The 19482-nt window shown below is 42.4% G+C and overlaps 1 protein-coding gene across 2 annotated transcripts in view; it reads left to right on the top strand.

Annotated features, from left to right (window-relative positions):
- Positions 1 to 19482, top strand: part of LOC108697542 (calsyntenin-1) — a 388939-nt gene that overhangs the window by 326746 nt on the left and 42711 nt on the right. For both annotated transcript variants that reach the window (XM_018227676.2, XM_018227675.2), the window contains exon 11: positions 17441 to 17589. In XM_018227676.2, coding sequence (XP_018083165.1) covers positions 17441 to 17589 — 149 coding nt within the window. The remainder of the gene's footprint in view (positions 1 to 17440; positions 17590 to 19482) is intronic.

Raw genomic sequence — 19482 nt, 5'->3', positions numbered from 1 at the left:
TTTTGGTTCAAGTGAGATTTATTGAGAGAGAAAAAAAAACCAGGATAGTTGTACAAACAATATCACAGCTCAGTGCACATAAAAAAGGGAACATGACCCAATACGCAGATTGGGTTTAGACAACCTGCAATCTCAGAATCTTGACCAAATAGATAAATACATGACAATCATAAGCATTGTACCTCAACTTACAGAAAAAAAAAATAAGAGTTTTCGCTAGTAAAGGGATCTTCTGAACACTGTAAACCCACATTGTTATGGACAGCAATGACATAAACAAATAGCATCTCCCTGAAATGAACTGCATCCTATGATTTGACCTTAAGGCTGTTCGTATCTGAAAAAGTTGTGCGCTATCGTGTAGCGTAGGATTAGTGGGCTGTAACTTAATCAAGCGTTAGGTAATTACTACCGACTCCCTAGGTGTAATCAAACATGTTCCAGGATCCATAGCTGCCAAATAGCGGTGTTAGCCTTAGTAGAACCCTTTCTCTTGGCAATCAGATCCTCCACTTTTTGTAAGTCCTGAACCGACTTCAACCACAGCTGATAGGAAGGAGGGTCTGGGGCTTTCCAGTGTTGGGCTATGATTTTACGTGCTAAGAAGAGTAATTTGTGAACCATAGTGTGGGCTGGGTTCGTTAGAGGAGTTGGGGGGTCCATACCTAGTAAATACCACTTAGGATCCAATGGTATCTCAAACCCCTAGCATCCTAGTGATGCGGCTCTGTAACGCTACCCAAAAGGGTACAATTTCCGAGCAAGCCCAGAAAGTGTGTAAAATTGTGCCCTCGGCCTCACCACATCTCAAGCAAGCTGGCGAGATCTCTGGATTAATTTTATGTAGTACTGTTCTGGAGTAATAGGCCCTATGCACAAAGTACAGTTGTAATATCCTATACTTATAAATAGGAGAAATCCGAAGAGGTGTATGGAGTACCTGTACCCATTGTTCATCAGTAAATGGTGAGAGATCTGCCTCCCAACGGTCTCTCACTTTTAGGGAGGATTTTTGCAGATTAGTGGTTTGTAGGGCTTTATAGAAACTAGAAATTTTGTGGCTAGGTTGGTCCTGTCTAAACACCTCAGCCACAGGTGTATTCCGTAAATTAAAATTACCTGGTTTAAGTGCTTTCTTCACTGCCCATCTCATTTTGTGATATGTCAGCCACTGGGATGAGGGGATGGAGAACTGTTCCTTAAGAGTATCAAATGGAATTATACCTTGTTCATTCCATACCTGGTCTAGGCAATAGATCCCAGCCTCTAACCAGATTCTCGGAAATACGAGTTTATCCAACGGGGTCAATTTAGCATTATACCATAAGGTCGTAAACGGGTCTAGACCCTTCGGGTTGGTTAGATGGTGAACCCTTGAGACAATATCTCTTTGCAATCGTAGAAATGGGTTGGTTTTAGAAAGCATAGCATTTTTTGGGTTTATGGCCGTCAGGGCGTAAAAAGGAGGTAAGTCACTTTGTAGTATCTCCTGCCACAGCTGATACACTGCTTCCCCTGGCCCAGCGAATTTCAAAGACCACAGTTGTGAGAGTTGTGCTGCCACATAGTACTGGTGCATGTCAGGTAACGCCAGTCCTCCCTCATCCTTCGGTCTACAGAGTGAGGCTAAGGACAGTCTGTTTCGGGAGGTACCCCAGATATACCGCCTAAAGATAGCAGCCAGGTCAAGAAAGAAGCGGTTTTGTATTATAAGGGGGGTGTGCCACAGTACATACAATAGTTTAGGAGCTATAATCATTTTAATGGTCTGTATGCGGCCCATAGGACCCAGTGGCAAATTTTTCCAAACTTGAAATCTACTCTGAACCCAGTGCAATAAGGGTGCTATGTTAAGATCATAATAAGATGACACCGGCAATGCCACCGTCACCCCAAGATACGTGAATTGCCGAACTTTCAGTAATGGTATATCCGCCCTAATACCATCCCCCACCTCTGGGTCCACAGGAAATATAATTGACTTAGAGGGGTTAGTTTTTAGGCCAGAGATTTCTCCAAAAACCTTAGTTATGTCCAGAAGAGCAGTGAGAGAGGCATGGGTGTCCCCCAAGTAAATCAGCGTGTCATCCGCATACAGCTGTATTTTCTCTTCCCTTCCCCGTATCTGAAAGCCTGAAATTCGAGGATTCTGCCTGACTGCAAGGCCTAACGGTTCGATAGCTAAGGCAAATAATAATGGGGAGAGGGGACACCCCTGCCTCGTACCTTTGGTCAAGGCAAAAGCTGGGGTTAACAATGAATTAATTCGTAGGGCTGCTGTAGGGGCCGCATATAGTAACTGGACAAGGGAGATAAAGTAAGGACCAATCCCAAATGCGGACAATACCTTCCATAAATAACTCCATTCTACAGTGTCGAATGCCTTGGCAATGTCCAAGGCTACTATTGCCCTCTGCCCCATATTGGAATTGTCCATGGTAAGGTTAAGCATTAACCTTCTGATGTTATGCGCCGTTGTTTTCCCCGGAATAAATCCTGTCTGATCCTCCGTAACCATATGAGTAACCACTTTCCCCAACCTTCTAGCCAAGATTTTCGCCAAGATTTTTGTATCAGCAGTGAGAAGGGAAATAGGCCTATAAGCTTCAGGTAAAGTCGGATCCTTCCCTGGTTTAGGAAGAAGGATTATGGAGGCTTCATACATGGAGGCCGGGAGACTGTTATGTTGGGAAGCATAGTTATAAGTTTTTAGGAGATGGGGGGCTAGTTGTGCAGAGTGAAGTTTATAGAATTCTATAGGGATTCCGTCCGCTCCAGGGGCCTTGCCTACCGGGAATGACCCTATAGCTTCCTGTATTTCTACCGTTGTGATGGGTTGATCTAAAAATTCCATACAGTCTGCTGGGAGCTCTGGGAAGCACAAGCCTGCAAGGAAAGACTCAGTTGCAGTACCCTCTGGGTCTAATTTAGATTGGTACAAATCGGCATAGAAAGCAACCATACGTTGCCTGATCTCTGTGGGGTCGTTAGTAAGGGTGTCATCCCCCACTTTAAGTTGTGTGATCATGGGAGGTGTTGATTGATCCCGAGTTAGCAAAGCCAACATCCTGCCTGCCTTTTCGCCCTGTTCCAGTATCCTAGCCTTCGTGAATAGGTGGCTGTATTGAGATCTGTCCCACATAAGCTTAGCATATTTGTCCTGTAGCTGTTTTAGCTGAGCACAATTCTGGGGTGATGGATTAACCGTTAAAAGGGTCTCCGCCTGCGAGACCTCTAGTTCCACAGAAGTCTGGAGTTGCCTGGCCTGCCTTTTATGTGCAATAATTTCGCTATTCAGGTAACCCCTTAAAAACGCCTTAAAGGTGTCCCAGAGTAGATTACTGTCAGTGGTATGAGCGTTATGAGAAAAGAATTCGGTTATAGCGGATTCATGCCCTTTCTGATTATCAAGTATCGATAGCCAAATAGGATTCAAGGCCCATCTCTTGGTGTGCTGTACTTGATCAACATTAAGCACCAGTTCAAGGGGGGCATGATCTGTTATTCCCCTGGGCAGATACTCAGCTCCCTTCAGGGTTACTAAAGCAGAGCTATTGGCGAAGGCCAGGTCTATCCTAGAGAGAACAGAGTGAGATGCCGAGAAGCAAGAATATTGTTTAGAATGGGGGTGGAAATGTCTCCAAACTTCAGTGAGGCCTGTCCCTTTAGTTAGCTCGGCCAAATTAGACTGTGGATCAACCCCCTCATGATGTCTTATCCTGAGCCTATCCAACTTGATGTCTAGAAGAGTGTTGAAGTCACCAGTGGCTATCACCTTAGCTCGTGGGTATTTCGCTATGAAGTGCAGCAGCTGCAGAACACAGGTGGAGTTGTAAGGTGGCGGAATATACAGGGTGGCAATAATAAACTCCTGGTGATGAATCATAGCATGCAAAAACAGGAACCTGCCTTTACAATAAGATCGTAAGTCTAGAAGCTGAAAGGGCACTTGTTTAGAAACTATTATTGCCACCCCTGAGGAGTATGTGCTATAAGTGGCATGAAAGTGCCAACCCACCCAGGGCTTTTTTACAGCTAGGATTTTGCTGCCTGTGAGGTGGGTTTCCTGAAGCAATGCTATACCTATCTTTTTGTGCTTGAGGTAATCCATAACTAGCCTACGTTTGATGGGGCAATTAAGTCCCCTGACATTCCAGCTAAGAAGTGTGGTGGTCATGGTGGGTTATAGGAGGGGTAGGTTAGCACGGATAAGCAGTCAAAAATTATACATCTCTCAGTCAAAGCTCCCAAAACCTGAGCAGTGAATTCACAAGAACCAATTATAGTAATAACATTCCTGAACCCCCTGTAGTTCCCCCCTCCACTTCTACCACCTCCCCAACTTATAGGTAGAATTAATCCCGAAACAATTTCAGTGAACATAACTTGGGTGGCCAGTGCAGTGCGCTAAAATGCGCGTTGAACTGTAGAATGCTCCGTGAGGTGCCCTCCCTTCGAGTCGTGCTGAAGCAGCCAGGAGTAGCCCCAATGATATTATGGCCTTCAAATACATACAGTTCCCCGGCTAGAGTTCAAATGCAAATAAAGGGATAATATGCCATAGCTTTCCGGAAGCGGGTCAGGCCAGGAGTTCAGGGTAGAAAGTCCAAGTCCTGCAATACCCCTCCCGCTAGGCTGTATAAGGATAAAAGTACTTACAGTGCATGCTGCTAGGAGGCTGTAGGAAAGTAGGGGTCTTAACCGGTGCATGGAGCGAAGAAGGGATCCGCAAAGGGCATCTCAGCGTCACTGGGGCTGAGCAGGGTTGTTATTCTCCCTCAGATTCCGTCCGTCCAGCCAGTCGCTAAGGTCTTTAGGCGATTGAAAGAAGTGTGTCGAACCATCCAGAGTGACACGCATCTTTGCCGGGTACAGCATTGCGTATTATAGGTTTAGAGCCCGCATGCGTTTCTTGCTTTCCGTAAACTGCATCCTCTGCTTCTGGACTTCGGCATATATTGAAATACGGTGAGCCTGAAAGGCCATGGCTTCCTTCTGCCTTGCCTGTTTAAGGATCCCATCACGGTCCTTTGCGTTGAGGAGTCTAGCTATGAGTGGCCTTGGAGGGGTACCTGGAGGTCCACGTCTCGTGGGGATCCGGTGGGCCCTTTCAATCGCAAAAGAGGCCGATAGGGACAAGTCCCCGAAGATCTCTCTCAGCCATCCTTCCAGAAACTGCTCCGGCTCTCCCCCCTCTGCCTGCTCTGGAAAACCCACAAAGCGCAAGTTGTTTCTGCGTAATCGATTTTCCATATCGTCTGCCTTGTTTTGGGCTAGTAGTAAGTCTCTTTGCAGTTGCTGCACTCGTTCAGGGAGAGGCAAGCACACATCCTCCAGGTCGCCAATCCTCTGCTCCGCGGCCTTCGCTCTTTCCCGGATCTTTTGCATATCATGCCGGATGATGGATAAATCCACCTTAATCTCATCCGTTTTGGCGGTAATTAGCGTCGTGCACGTATCCCGGGTGGCCCGGATCTCCGCCAGCAGGTCCGACAGCGACGGCTCGGTCGGTTCGGAGCGGGAATCAGAATGGTCTGCTGTCGGGGAGGTAGGCCTGGAACGGTCAGCGCCATCTTGCGCAGCTTTATCTTCGCGGGCATATTTACCCAGCTTCGCAGCAGCCTCAGATGCCCGTTTTTGCGCTCGGTTTTGCCCCATCAGTAGTCTAGGCGGCGCTTGCTCCTCACTCTGCTCCACTTTGGCCACTTCGTAGTCGGTTTTTTGGGCTAAATCAGGATTACTGGAAGGTCAGGCACCGGAGCTCCACACAAGTACGTCTCTTCACATCGAGCTGTTAGCCACGCCCCCCCGGCTGTCAGGATCTTTAGCCAGCGGAGCTCCCAAGCTGCACGTCTGCTCAGCCTGCCATTCAGCCATGCCCCCCTGTTACTGTTCCTTTAAATGATACAATCCTACAACAAGGAAGGAAAACTGAAATATGTTGGCTTGCCAGATGAACCACTAAAGGAGAGATTATAACTGTAACAAACCTAAAGAACGCGACTTGAAGCTAGAATCAATTTGATCCCACAACAATGACCAAATTTCAGTAAATATTTGTTTAAGATGTGATTCTGATTTATTTTATCCTAATTGCTTCTTGCCAGCAAAGTTGATTTAGGAGGGACATAATATCTGCTAGTGAAGGAGTGGATTCAGACAGCCAATTTAGGAACAAAAGGTTCTTAGTAGCAGCTGTAAACAACAAAATTATGTTTAACAATGAGTCACTCTGGGATTTGGGTTGCCCCTTCAGACCGAATAAACAGTGGTTTTTAATCTCAATAAATGTTTCTCACCCCTGGTGAACACACTTTACTTAGCAAAGGTTTCTCAATTTTCCTAACAGGCCTCCTGTATCATTGGTCCTTAGGCAAAGGACCCCACCTATCCCCTCATAGTGTGTCCCAACTATACAGAATTGAAGTCACAGAGACATACATGGTGGCAAAATCTGTGAAGGTCACAGCTTTATTTAACAATTTAGCAAAAAAGGACTGGGTACACCCTACCCTGACCCCAGCTGTGGCTTAAATGTGGGCTCACTGCCCATACCATAAAACCGGGGAGCAGGGATCATGGGGCAAAGCGCCCTCCGTAACCGAAATGTACGAAATGAAATAAATGTACCCCTTCATCCCTGTTCGTGCCTTATACCAGAGGAACACATGAATTTTTTGCATGGCCCTGTAGACTTTATTTCTGGCCTTTTCTCTGCCCTGGGGGGTGGGGTGCCTTACCAATTGTTTCTTTGTTGGATATCTGACCAAGCTATACCCCCCCACCATGGCATTCATTACCACCCATCTCATACCTCTCCTTTCCTACCCTGCCAAGAGATCTTCATGTGTTCTTTCATTAACCCCCTCTGCTGTCTCTGAATGCTTCATGGCCCAAACATTAAATGAATGCCCTATGATCAGGATGTTGCACGTTATCTTATCTACTGCTGCAATAATTATGTCAGATGGCCATTTCCTGCACCATTTATGGGATGTATATATTTTTTGTACACTTTCGACTTCCATCTCCCTTTTATCCTCACTACTTTTGCCCCTCATTGCTGCTTTGGTTGCTGCACCTATTCTAAAGGAATGGGATCCGAACCGATTTGGATCCCATCCGTTAGCCCTCACTGCCCTCTTTAGTACCTTCCGTAAACTGGCTGATAGGGGGTGTGTATCCTTATGTATTAAGAATAGCTGCCCACCTGGTGGGCGTACCGTCCTATACTCCAGTACTAACCTGAAGGGGCATGACGTCTCCTTAGTTTCCTGTATACTTATCCATTTACCCTTGCTCAATTGATCTGTTTAGATCTGCTAATGTAAATTAATATTTTCCTATCCTGCACCATTTCATGTTCGTATCCTAATCCCTTTCTATTGCCTTCTTAGAAGGTGGTACCAGTTCACTTATATGAAAGGCTCTTTCAAAAGCTAACAAGAAAGCTGCTTTAAACAGACTATATTGAAATTGGTCAAAACACATTTTTCCTAATGAACTCAGTATCTGCTGCAACCAGCTTTCTATTTTTGGCTCCCTTTTATCAACCTCAGGACCTTCTACTCTTCCCTGCGCTTTAAACGAGACTTCATGAAAGAAAGCACTAAATGCCTCAGCAATCTAATCACCAGGGTTGAATAAGATGACAAAGTAAAAAAGATGATGTGGACCGCATGCACATATTATGAACTCATTGCACTTTAACATTACACGTGACATTTAATTTATAGTCCTTTATACAGATCACCTTTTTCATATATATTGTCTTTTATAATCTAAATAATGTTTTGCACAAAATCTATTAGAAATGTATCAGATTACATATGCTTTGCAATTGTATATAGAGATTGAAACAAATCACAAAGTTTATATTTTAGATTGTTGGCACATAATAACTGCACTGCAATGCTTAATGAACACAGCATACGTTATTTAAACCCTGATTCATGTGACTTACACTGACTCTGAGGAAGTGCAGAGTATTACGGCAAGAAACGCGTCAGTCTATTCAGCATACCCACTGCACTAAAAGTTTCCACTGTGTGTTACAATAAAGCTGAATTCCAGCACAGCGCCCATCAACGCGGGAGTTACAGTTGCACATTGAATAAGATGACAAGCTATTAAACCGCATGAACTACTCCCATATTGTCCAATAGAAACTTCATCTCCTCCATTGGTATTATCCTGCAAGCAAATTTTAATTGTCCCGACAACTGCTGCATTTCTTTTACGGGCACCTTATTAGCTGCTATCATCTTCTGAACTGCTTATTTTGACCTCTCTACTTTATCCCAGGGGGGCCTACATTTTCTAGCTTCCGTATCTATTTCAATACCCAGAAAGGTCAATTGTTTTATTTTTTTTTATTTTTTGGTCTTCTAGGCAAGTCTAGCTCTGTTAACATTTGTAAAAAGACTGCTATTGTTTTGTGGCAAGTTAGCTGCAGCCAACAATTAAAAAAAATCATCCAAATAATGGGCTATGGCTGGATTTACAGCTTTTGTGTATAGTATCCAGTATAAAAATGTGCTAAATGTCTCAAACAATTAAGAAAATATTGCACACCCCCAAGGTCAACATAGAATGCTTCTTGCTACCAGTCTTTACTGGGGTGTCGGGTTGCGGATAAGGTACTTGCGGGTCGGGTAGTGGGTCCAAGTGGGTATGCGGGTCTGGGTTGCAGGTCGTGGGTTGGGTTTAACAAATTGGTTCCGCACAGGACTCTAGTGGTACCACTCTAAAGCTAATTACAATAAACGTTTTGTCGTGGCCAGCCACACTTTCATTGTACGTCAAACAACCAATTATATGGGATTCATCAATATATAGCCCCATGTATTGCGAATGTATTCTATTCAATTGCATATATTTAAAGAGGAACTAAAGTTGAGCCAAGCTACATATCAAGATATATTATATCTTGAGTGTCTTTACCAGCCTGAGGCAAATACAGCCTTGACAACTGTGAAGATCTATGCCTCTGAAGGTGCCCTCAGTAGCTCCCCTTCTTCTTTTATGCTGATTTACAGCATATTCATATTTTCTTTTTTTTTATGTTTTATTGATTTTCGTTATTGCAGACAAAAATAAAAATGTCAATAAAGATAGCATATATACACTAAATGGCAATGAGAAGGATCTAGGGGTTTTTGTAGATCACAAGTTGTCTAGTTCTGGGCAGTGTCATTCTGTGGCTACTAAAGCATAAAAAAGGGCATTAACTCAAGGGATGAAAACATAATTATGCCTCTTAATAGGTCCCTGGTGAGGCCTCGTCTGGAGTATGCAGTGCAGTTTTGGAGAGAGTGCAGAGACGTGCAACTAAACTGGTTAGAGAGACTTAAATTATGAGGGTAGACTGTCAAGGTTGTTTTCTCTGGAAAAAAAGACACTTGCAAGGGGACATGATTACACTTTACAAGTACATTAGAGGACATTATAGACAAATAGCAGGGGACCTTTTTACCCATAAAGTGGATCACCAAACCAGAGGCCACCCCTTCAGACTAGAAGAAAAGAAATTTCAATTGAAGCAATGTAGGTGGTTCTTCACAGTCAGGACAGTGAGCTTGTGGAATCCACTGCAGGGTGATGTTGTGATGGCTGATTCATTTAATGCCTTTAAGAATGGCTAAACTAAACTCTATAGTTAGTATAGGTATGGTTATAAATATGGAGGGGTTTGTGTATGGTTGCTAGGTTTTCATTTGGAGGGGTTGAACTTGATGGACTTTGTAACTTTGTAACTATAAACAGTTGCTTGTGTGTCATTGATAGATAACTCTATATATCTACTGCTAATACTTGCTGCTAATTAGAGGCCTTGCTGTTGTTAGGATGTGTGTGGCACATATATCATCTCTCCTGGTTTGGCAGAATACCATCTGTCAAGATGACATGAATGCCAAGACTTCTATACCTATTTAGGACAATGCATTTCTCTGGAAAAAAAACAGCTTCCTCACTGCAAAAGGCCATATCAGACTTTACCTGGGGGGAAAGAGACCCAGAATTAAAGCTACAATCAATAACCACTGGGAGGATTGGAAGTCTCATATGTCTACAGTTACTATCTACAGTTACTGTCTACAGTAACTGTCTACAGTTACTACAGTTACTATCTAGCCAGCAGATTAGAGGCTTTGATCTATATACATGCCCTGACAGAGGAGCCATGGAAAGATACATAGCTCATCTATTTTGGATACCCAAGATATCCAGTCACCCATAGGGACTTTTGCCCCATCACAACAAGCCTGTGGGTCTCAATATCTACAAAGATGAAACTAAGTAAACCCAATACTAGGTATACAACTATTTTTTTCCACCAGGTTGTAACTCAACAGATTTTAAACCTGGGACAGACGCAAACATACTATATGTGCCAAGTGGACATATCATTTTTGAGTTTGTCTATCAGTTGTGGGTAGTTAGCTTTATTATAGGGTGACTATGAAGATTTTCATTCATCCAGGTCATGGTATATCTAATTATTGAACACGTTTCACTACTCATCCGAGCAGCTTTTTCAGTTCAACTGACTGGTGTGGGAAGTTCTCGGCATATAGACTATTCCACTAATCCAATCACAATGGCACATTATAACTCTTCAGAGAGGTGACATTTGAAATTCACAGAGGTGTTGATTCTGTGTAGTTACTGTGATAGTTACAGTTCTCATACTGTCCAGACTAGATTACTGTAACCTTCTACTAACTGGCCTCCCTAACTCCCATCTCTCCCCTCTAAAGTCTGTATTAAACACTGCTGCAAGAATTATCCTCCTCTCATCCAAAAGGGTACAGGCCCCTCCGCTGCTGAAGTCCTTATCATGGCTTCCTATAAAACAAAGAATAACTTATAAACTCCTCCTCAAAGCCCTTCATTCCTCTGCATCTAACTACATCTCATCTCTTGTTTCTCTATATGTTCCTGGCCGAAACCTCCGCTCCTCTCAGAGCAACCGCTTGGTTGTACCCCCCACTACTACTGCTGTTTCCCGTATCAAACCCTTCTCTCTTGCGACTCCTTATATTTGGAATGCCATTCCTGAATCTTTGGATACTAAAGAAAATAAAGTTCTGTCTTGCATAAAAAAGGGCATTAACATAAGCGATGAAAACATAATTATGCCTCTTTATAGGTCCCTGGTGCGGCCTCATCTGGAGTATGCAGTGCAGTTTTTGGACTCCAGTCCTTAAGAGGGATATAAATGAGCTGGAGAGAGTGCAGAGACGTGAAACTCATAATTTAAGTGCGGCCTCATCTGGAGTATGCAGTGCAGTTTTGGACTCCAGTCCTTAAGAGGGAGAGAGTGCAGAGACGTGCAACTCATAATTTAAGTCTTCCATCCCTCTAACCAGTTGGTTAGAGGGAGGGAAGACTTAAATTATGAGGGGAGAATGTCAAGGTTGGGGTTGTTTTCTCTGGAAAAAAGGCGCTTGCGAGGGGACATGACTAAACTGTACAAGTACATTAGAGGACATTATAGACAAATAGCAGTGAACCTTTTTACCCATAAAGTGGATCACCGTAACAGAGGCCACCCCTTCAGACAGTAACATAACTAGAGGGGGTGTGGGCCCTGGCCCGCTCGCACCCCCTGCTCCCCCGGTAGTTCCGCCACTGCCTTCAGACTAGAAGAAAAGAAATTTCATTTGAAGGTGGTTCTTCACAGTGGGGTTAGTGAGGTTGTGGAATGCACTGCCGGGTGATGTTGTGATGGCTGATTCAGTTAATGTCTTTAAGAATGGCTTGGATGATTTTTTGGACAGACATAATATCAAAGACTATTGTGATACTAAACTCTATAGTTAGTATAGGTATGGGTATATATAATTTATGTGAAAGTATGGAGGGGTGTGTGTATGGATGCTGGGTTTTCATTTGGAGAGGTTGAACTTCATGGACTATGTCTTTTTTCAACCCGATTTAACTATGTGACTATGTAACCTGTTTCTAGGAGTTGCATAACATAATGGTAATCCTATCTCAGTAACTACACAGAATCAACACCTCTGTGAATTTCAGATGTCACCTCTATGAAGAGTTACAATGTGCCGTTGTGATTGGATTAGTGGAAGAGTCTATATGCCGAGAATTTCCCACACCAGTCAGTTGAACTAAACAAGCTGCTTGGATGACTAGTGAAACGTCTTCAATAATTACTCAGCAAGTTCAGTTGTTTTTTGAATAACTTATATTAGATATTTTATATAGGGTGTTATAGGATGGAGTGAGGTAGATCCCAAGATATGCTATGGATTCTCTTTCTCATTTGTAGTCAATGTTTAGCTGAAGTAGTTTTAGTTCTGGCTCGGACATTTTCATTGGCAGTGCATGTGACTTTGTGGGGTTGATTTTATACCTTGAGACCTGTTGAAACCAGTCTAACATCTGAAGTAAATTTGGTAAGGTAGTTTGAGGGGACGTAAGTGTAAGGAGAATGTCGTCAGAGAAGAGGTTTATTTTATGTTCTCTATCTCCCACTCTGATGCCTCTGATATCAGGTTTGTGTCTTATAGCCTGAGCCAGGGGTTCTAGGAATAGAGCAAATATTAATGGTCACAATGGGAATCCCTGGCATGTCCCTCCTCTTATCTCAATGCATTTGGATATTGGAGATCCATACTGAGCACCTGCATTGAGGATACAGCGTATAGTTGTCTGAGTCCAGTGAGGAATGGTTGTGCTATTTTCAGTTTTCCAGGACCACAAACATATAATTCCAGTCCAGCCTATAAAATGCTTTTTGCCCATCTAAGGAAAGTAGGAGGGAGGAGACAGGTAGCTTTGGTGCAATACATACTAAATCAATCACCTTCCGGATGCTGTCCGTCCCGGCACAAAACCCACCTGATCTATGTGAATGATCCTGGGGAGTAATGTGGCAAGTCTATTGGCCAGTACTTTGGCAAACAGCTTGATGTCTGTATTGATTAGTGATATCGGTCTGTAGTTATAGCAGTTTGGAGGGTCCTTCCTTCCTTCTGGTTTAAGTATCATTAGTATAGATGCTGTTTGCATGTGTTGTGTTAAGGGTGAACCATCTAAGAGCGATTGATAGAGGTCTTTTAAATGTGGTATTGGATGTTTGTCAAATGTTTTGTAATGTTTTTCTTTGAAGCCATCTGGGCCGGGAGCCTTGCTTGGCTTAGTTACATAGTTAAATCTATAAAGTTCAACCCCTCCAAATGAAAACCCAGCACCCATACACATACCCCTCCATACCTTCACATAAATTATATATACTAACTATAGAGTTTAGTATCACAAAAGCCTTTGATATTATGTCTGTCCAAGAAATAATCCAAGCCACTCTTAAAGGACCAGAAACATCAAAAAAAAAAATGTTCAAAAAACTTGTTAGTATATCATGAAAAAAACCACCAAGACAAATTAAAATTTAAAATCACACTGTCTTTATTAAGAAATAACTTACCGAAACTCCGCTTGCGTTCCTCTTCAGAAAAGGTGACTTTCTGTAAGTAATTTCTTAATAAAGGCTTTGCTATTTAAAAGTTTCATTTGTCTTGGTGTTTATTTTTCGAACAAATTTTTAAATATTTTTTTTTATGTTACTAGTCGTTTAAGAAATAACTTACCGAAACTCCGCTTGCACTCCTCTTCAGAAAAGTCGATCCATTGTGCGGCGCTCGATTTCTCCTCCCTGCCTTCCTTATAGGAGATAGCCAGGAAGATGAAATCCAGCACTGCACGATTGATCATCGCTGTGTCGCCTTTTCAAACATCCAATACCACATTTAAAAGACCTCTATCAATCGCTCTTAGATGGTTCACCCTTAACACAACACATGCAAACAGCATCTATACTAATGATACCTAAACCAGAAGGAAGGAAGGACCCTCCAAACTGCTATAGCTACAGACCGATCTCACTAATCAATACAGACATCAAGCTGTTTGCCAAAGTAGTGGCCAAAAGACTTGCCACATTACTCCCCAGGATCATTCACATAGATCAGGTGGGTTATGTGCCGCGGCAGACAGCATCCGGAAGGTGATTGATTTAGTATATATTGTCTCCTCCCTCCTACTGTCCTTAGATGGGCAGAAAGCATTTTATAGGCTGGAAAGGAACTATATGTTTGCGGTCCTGGAAAACTGAAAATAGCACAACCATTCCTCACTGGACTGCTGCACCCTCAGTGCAGGTGCTCAGTATGGGTCTCCATAAAATAATTTTTATTTCAAGCAACATAGTGAGGACAGTGAGGTTGTGGAATGCACTGCCAGATGATGTTGTGATTGCTGATTCTGTTAATGCTTTTAAAGGACCAGTAACATAAAAAAAAAAAAAATAATTAAATTTCGTTAGTATACCACGAAAAAAAAAACACCAAGAGAAATTAAACTTTAAAATCGCACAGCCTTTATTAAAGCACCAGTAACATAAAAAAAAAAATAAACACCAAGACAAATGAAACTTTTAAATAGCAAAGCCTTTATTAAGAAATAACTTACAGGAAGTCCACTTCCTTTTCTCTTCAGAAACAGCGAAAAGGCGACCATCCATACAGCAGCAATCGATTTCTCCTCCCTGGCTATTCACTGACAGAATGCACTGCAAGATGATGTTGTGATGGCTGATTCTGTTAATGCTTTTAAAGGACCAGTAACATCAAAAACAAGCAGTGTCACAGGCTCTCCTCTCTGTCACTGTGCATCAGCTTCCCTCCTTCGCTCTGGCAGTGCATTCCACAACCTCACTGTCCTCACTATGTTGCTTCAAATAAAAATTATTTTCTTCTATTCTGAAGGGGTGGAGTCTGGTGCATTGCTCCTCTTTATGGGTAAAAAGGTCCCCTGCTATTTGTCTATAATGTCCTCTAATGTACTTGTAAAGTGTAATCAAGTCCCATCGCAAGTGCCTTTTTCCCAGATAAAACAACCCCAACCTTGACAGTCTACACTCATAATTTAAGTCTTCGATCCCTCTAACCAGTTTAGTTGCACGTCTCTGCACTCTCTCCAGCTCATTTATATCCCTCTTAAGGACTGGAGTCCAAAACTGCACTGCATACTCCAGATGAGTCCTTACCAGGGATCTACAAGAGGCATAATTATGTGTTCATCCCTTGAGTTAATGAACTTGTTTATGCAACACAGAACTTTATTTGCTTTAGTAGTCACAGAATGACACTGCCCAGAATTAGACAATGTGTTATCTACAAAAAACCCTAGATCCTTCTCATTTAAGGAAACCCCAACACACTGCCATTTAGTGTATAACTTGCATTTATATTATTTTTGCATAGCCTTGCATTTATCAACACTGAATTTCATTTTCCAGTTTGCTGCCCACTTTTCCAACTTAGACAAATCACTCTGCAAAGTGGCAGCATCCTGCATGGAACCTATAGTTCTGCAAAATCTACCCTCATAATTTAAGTCTTCCATCCCTCTAACCAGTTTAGTTGCACATCTCTGCACTCTCTCCAGCTCATTGATACCCCTCTTAAGGACTGGAGTCCAAAATTGCACTGCATACTCCAGGTGAGGCCTTACCAGGGATCTACAAGATCTATAAGAGGCATACTTATGTGTTCGTCCCTTGAGTTAATGCCCTTTTTTATGCAAGACAGAACTTTATTTGCTTTAGTAGCCACAAAATGACACTGCCCAGAATTAGACAAAAAACCCTAGATCCTTCTCATTTAAGGAGACCCCAACACACTGCCATTTAGTGTACAACTTGCATTTATATTATTTTTGCCAAAGTGCATAACCTTGCATGTATCAACACTGAACCTCATTTTCCAGTTTGCTGCCCATTTTTTCAACTTAGACAAATCACTCTGCAAAGTGGCAGCATCCTGCATGGAACCTATAGTTCAGCACAATTTATTATCATCTGCAAAAATAGAAAAAGTACTTTCAATGCCCGCCTCCAGGTGATTAATAATTTGACTAGTTCCAGGATCAATTCTACTATGAGCTATCTTCCATAACCCTGTATTCCCTCTCTTGCTAAAAAGCCATTCAACCCCTTCTTAAAGCTATCTACGACTGATTCAGGGAGAGAAATGCACATCTTCATAGCTCTCACTGTAAAAAAAAGACCCTTCCGAATATTTAATCGGAACCTCCTTTCTTCTAATCGGAATGGGTAACCTCACGTAAGCTGGAAAGGCATATCTGGTAGCCTTATGAGCATCCCATCTGGTAGCTAAGGATGTATCTGTTTGTGTTATTTTTAAAATATTCTTTAATTGTATTTGTTACATTTATACAATGTCATTATCTAGCGATAGGGATTCATTCAGTGTCCTACTTCCTCCCCCTCTTACTTCGTCCCACCATGTGAGACCAAGTGATACCATGTGATATCGTGGATTTTGGTGGAATGGAAAAGTGGGGTTGGTAAAAATAAAGTCAATGTGTAATTGGCATGGACTTTGGAGTAGCATATTCATATGTTCTGCTGTTTTATCAACACATTCTTGCACTGGGCTACTGTCTGATACTGAGCTTAGGGACAGACAAATGTGCAGTGTATTTTCAGTATAAAAAGTCACAATACAAGGCCGATTTTTAATAAGTTCAGATTTAAATTTCATGGTAGCATAGAAACTAGGGTTGCCACCTGTCCGGTTTTGACCCGGACAGCCTGGTATTTTGAGGGGCTGCCCAGGTCTATACTTCCTGCCCGGTTTTCCAAATAAGGAAAACAGGGCGGGATTCCCTTGATTGACACGGTGATCAGCCAATCGCTGATCGATGCATCATAGCCCCGCCCACTGACATCACGGGTCCACCTACTGACATCATAGCCCGCCCACTGATATCACGGGTCTGCCCACTCACGTCACAGACACGCCCACTCACGTCACAGACCCCACGCCCACTCACGTCACAGACCCCACCCCGCCCGGTCTCAGCCAGACCTAAAGGTGGCAACCCTAATAGAAACCAGTGCGTTCTATAACAGAATGTATCAGTGATCTGTGGCATCACCTTCAAAGACAAGTTTCTGCTACTGTTTTGATGGTTTCCAATGACCTCCTCAGCTTAACTAGTTAACAGCAGCCCAGAATTGAATCAGCATTTGCAGTGACACTTGAAAAAATCTGAATATTGGGAGCTCAGGTGGACAGCTTTGAATGTCTGAATTATTACTGTTATAGGGCTGCTAAACCTCTGTAAGTTCAGTACATAAAATACAGCATTTTTTGCCATGTTCTTGCTCAGACTTTAGCTCTCCTTTAATAAAAATTGGGGGTTTTAGTTACAAGTGTATGATCAAAAAGCCAGTATTTAATGCTTGGCATAAAGGAAGTGCAAATAGTCCATATTGGCTATTAGTGAATAAATTCATTGGGCTTTTGAAGCAGGCATACTGATAAAATGTCACTGGTCTGCTTTATTACAACATTTAAACAAACATTTTCTTTTCTATATTGCTTCATAGATCAACTTAAATGCCAGCCCTTCTGACCTGATTTTGGAAGGAGATGATATTGATAGCTGTGACCAGGCAATGCAGCAAGTTTCCTATGTCAACTCACGCCAGTTTCCCACTCCTGGAATGAGGCGGTTTACAATCACCACCAGTGTAAAGTATGTATTATGTTCTTTATAAATTAAATTACAGCACATGTTTAACCATCTTAAAGGCACAGTTATGCCAGATTTTGCATATGGTGCATATGGGATATAACTGTTCAAGCAATCGAATGTAACGTGCTAAGGATCAAAAGCAAACTAACTGAACAGTTATGTCCCATGTGGCTTCCCTTCAAGTTGCTAACTAAGAGGTTAGAGAGCTGCAAAGAAAGAAGTAGTATAGGTAATAGTCCAGTGATGCCATTAGTGTCAAAACATAATTTGCGTTATTGATCACCGAGTATAATTTTTTTGTGGAAACTATAGCAGCTGGCTTTTAAAAAGTTTTTTTGTATGTCGATTTTGAGCCAATAAATCATATTGTAAACCCTTTTTGGCTGAACCAGACAAATACCAACTAGAGGGGTAGAGCATGTGTTACACACGACCCTCTTTCACCAGGATTGGCTTTGCAAAATGGAAACACTTGTTGATGTTATTAAACTACAACTCACTACTGCCAAAATACACAAAAATAGAGTTGGACGCCAGGGGTTCTTTGCAAAACAGTAGAACAGGCTTTATTTAATACAAAGCGCCACAGGGGTTGTAAATACTCACACATAAGGTATTCACAGTACATGTCCAAGTACATTCACAGGTGTAGCAGAGACAGCATATAGACCCACCACACTAGGCATAGCCCAAAAGAGTTGAGAGTTCACCTTTCAGGATTCCAGTACCTCATGTGGCTTGGACCTCCACAGCAGACTTGGAAAAGGGTTACACCATAGCCTAATTCCCTTATCACTACTGCGGTCCCTTCACTACAGGCAAAGCAAAGCCTGGGGGAGAGCTACTCCCTTCTATCCTCCTAGTTGGAGCTTGAGCTGTTCTTTATTACTAGCCTCACTTCCTCAATCTCTCTATAGAGTACTATAACAGGAGCTACCCTACACACTAGTTCACTTCATTCATGGGGTCCCTGTACCCGGACACTCCTGGGGCCTTGTTGACTCAGTGGAACAACTGCCCAGGTCAACTGCTGCAGGCCAAAGAGGATATGCCCCACCTTGCAAAGCACTTTGTTACAGCACTGCAGGAAGTGGTCACAACCTAGAACCAATGAAATGGGTATGCACATGAGGTATAAAATGCTACATGGGATTTAACCCAGCAACAGGGGAAAGGGGGCACTGGCATGGAATGAAGCCATAAGGGCCATTTGAGCACTTTGACAATTTTTCTTGTGTGCAGCAGTAACTCTGTTTACTGAATATATTGTATTAGCACCTGGCACATTTTTTTAGCAGGTAGAGCACTCCAATTCTGTGTGGAACTATATCATTTACCTCAAGTTGATAATGGCAAAATAGAATCCAGAAATTACAGGAAATGTATGGGTTGCAATAGCTTTTTACATGCAACAGTTGCCATAAACACTCCATCAACTTCTTCTGAGGTAGTTTTTGAGGGACCAAAAAACAGCTTCAGTGAAATTGACATCAGGGCTGAATGTAGGGTTCAACAATACTTTCTGAGTCAGAGGTATCAAACATGTCTGGTTAAAGTCCAATGCTTCTATGACTTTATGAGCCTAGTTGGTACAACATAACTGTAAGGATGCACACGGCGAACACCCCATTAAAGGAAAAATAAATTTCAGCATTAGTTAAATAAAAAGGGCTTTAAACATACACAAAACACAATTTTGCCTATTGTTTTAATTAGTACAATTTCTTACTAGCACAATCAAAACAAATCACCAGTCCACTGTATAAACAAACTCCCCCTTCCACCCCTCAGTGGGGAGAATTTCAATATACATTATTATATTAAAGGGCTTCTTAGTGCTCATAAGAACCAAAAACACTGTATCACTTTTGATCAGCTGGTAAATTTGTGCTG

This window comes from Xenopus laevis, chromosome 7S (assembly GCF_017654675.1).
Source record: "Xenopus laevis strain J_2021 chromosome 7S, Xenopus_laevis_v10.1, whole genome shotgun sequence".
Taxonomy (NCBI): Eukaryota; Metazoa; Chordata; class Amphibia; order Anura; family Pipidae; genus Xenopus; species Xenopus laevis.
Note: the sequence above shows the minus strand (reverse complement) of the source record. Positions and strands in the feature narration are given on the sequence as shown.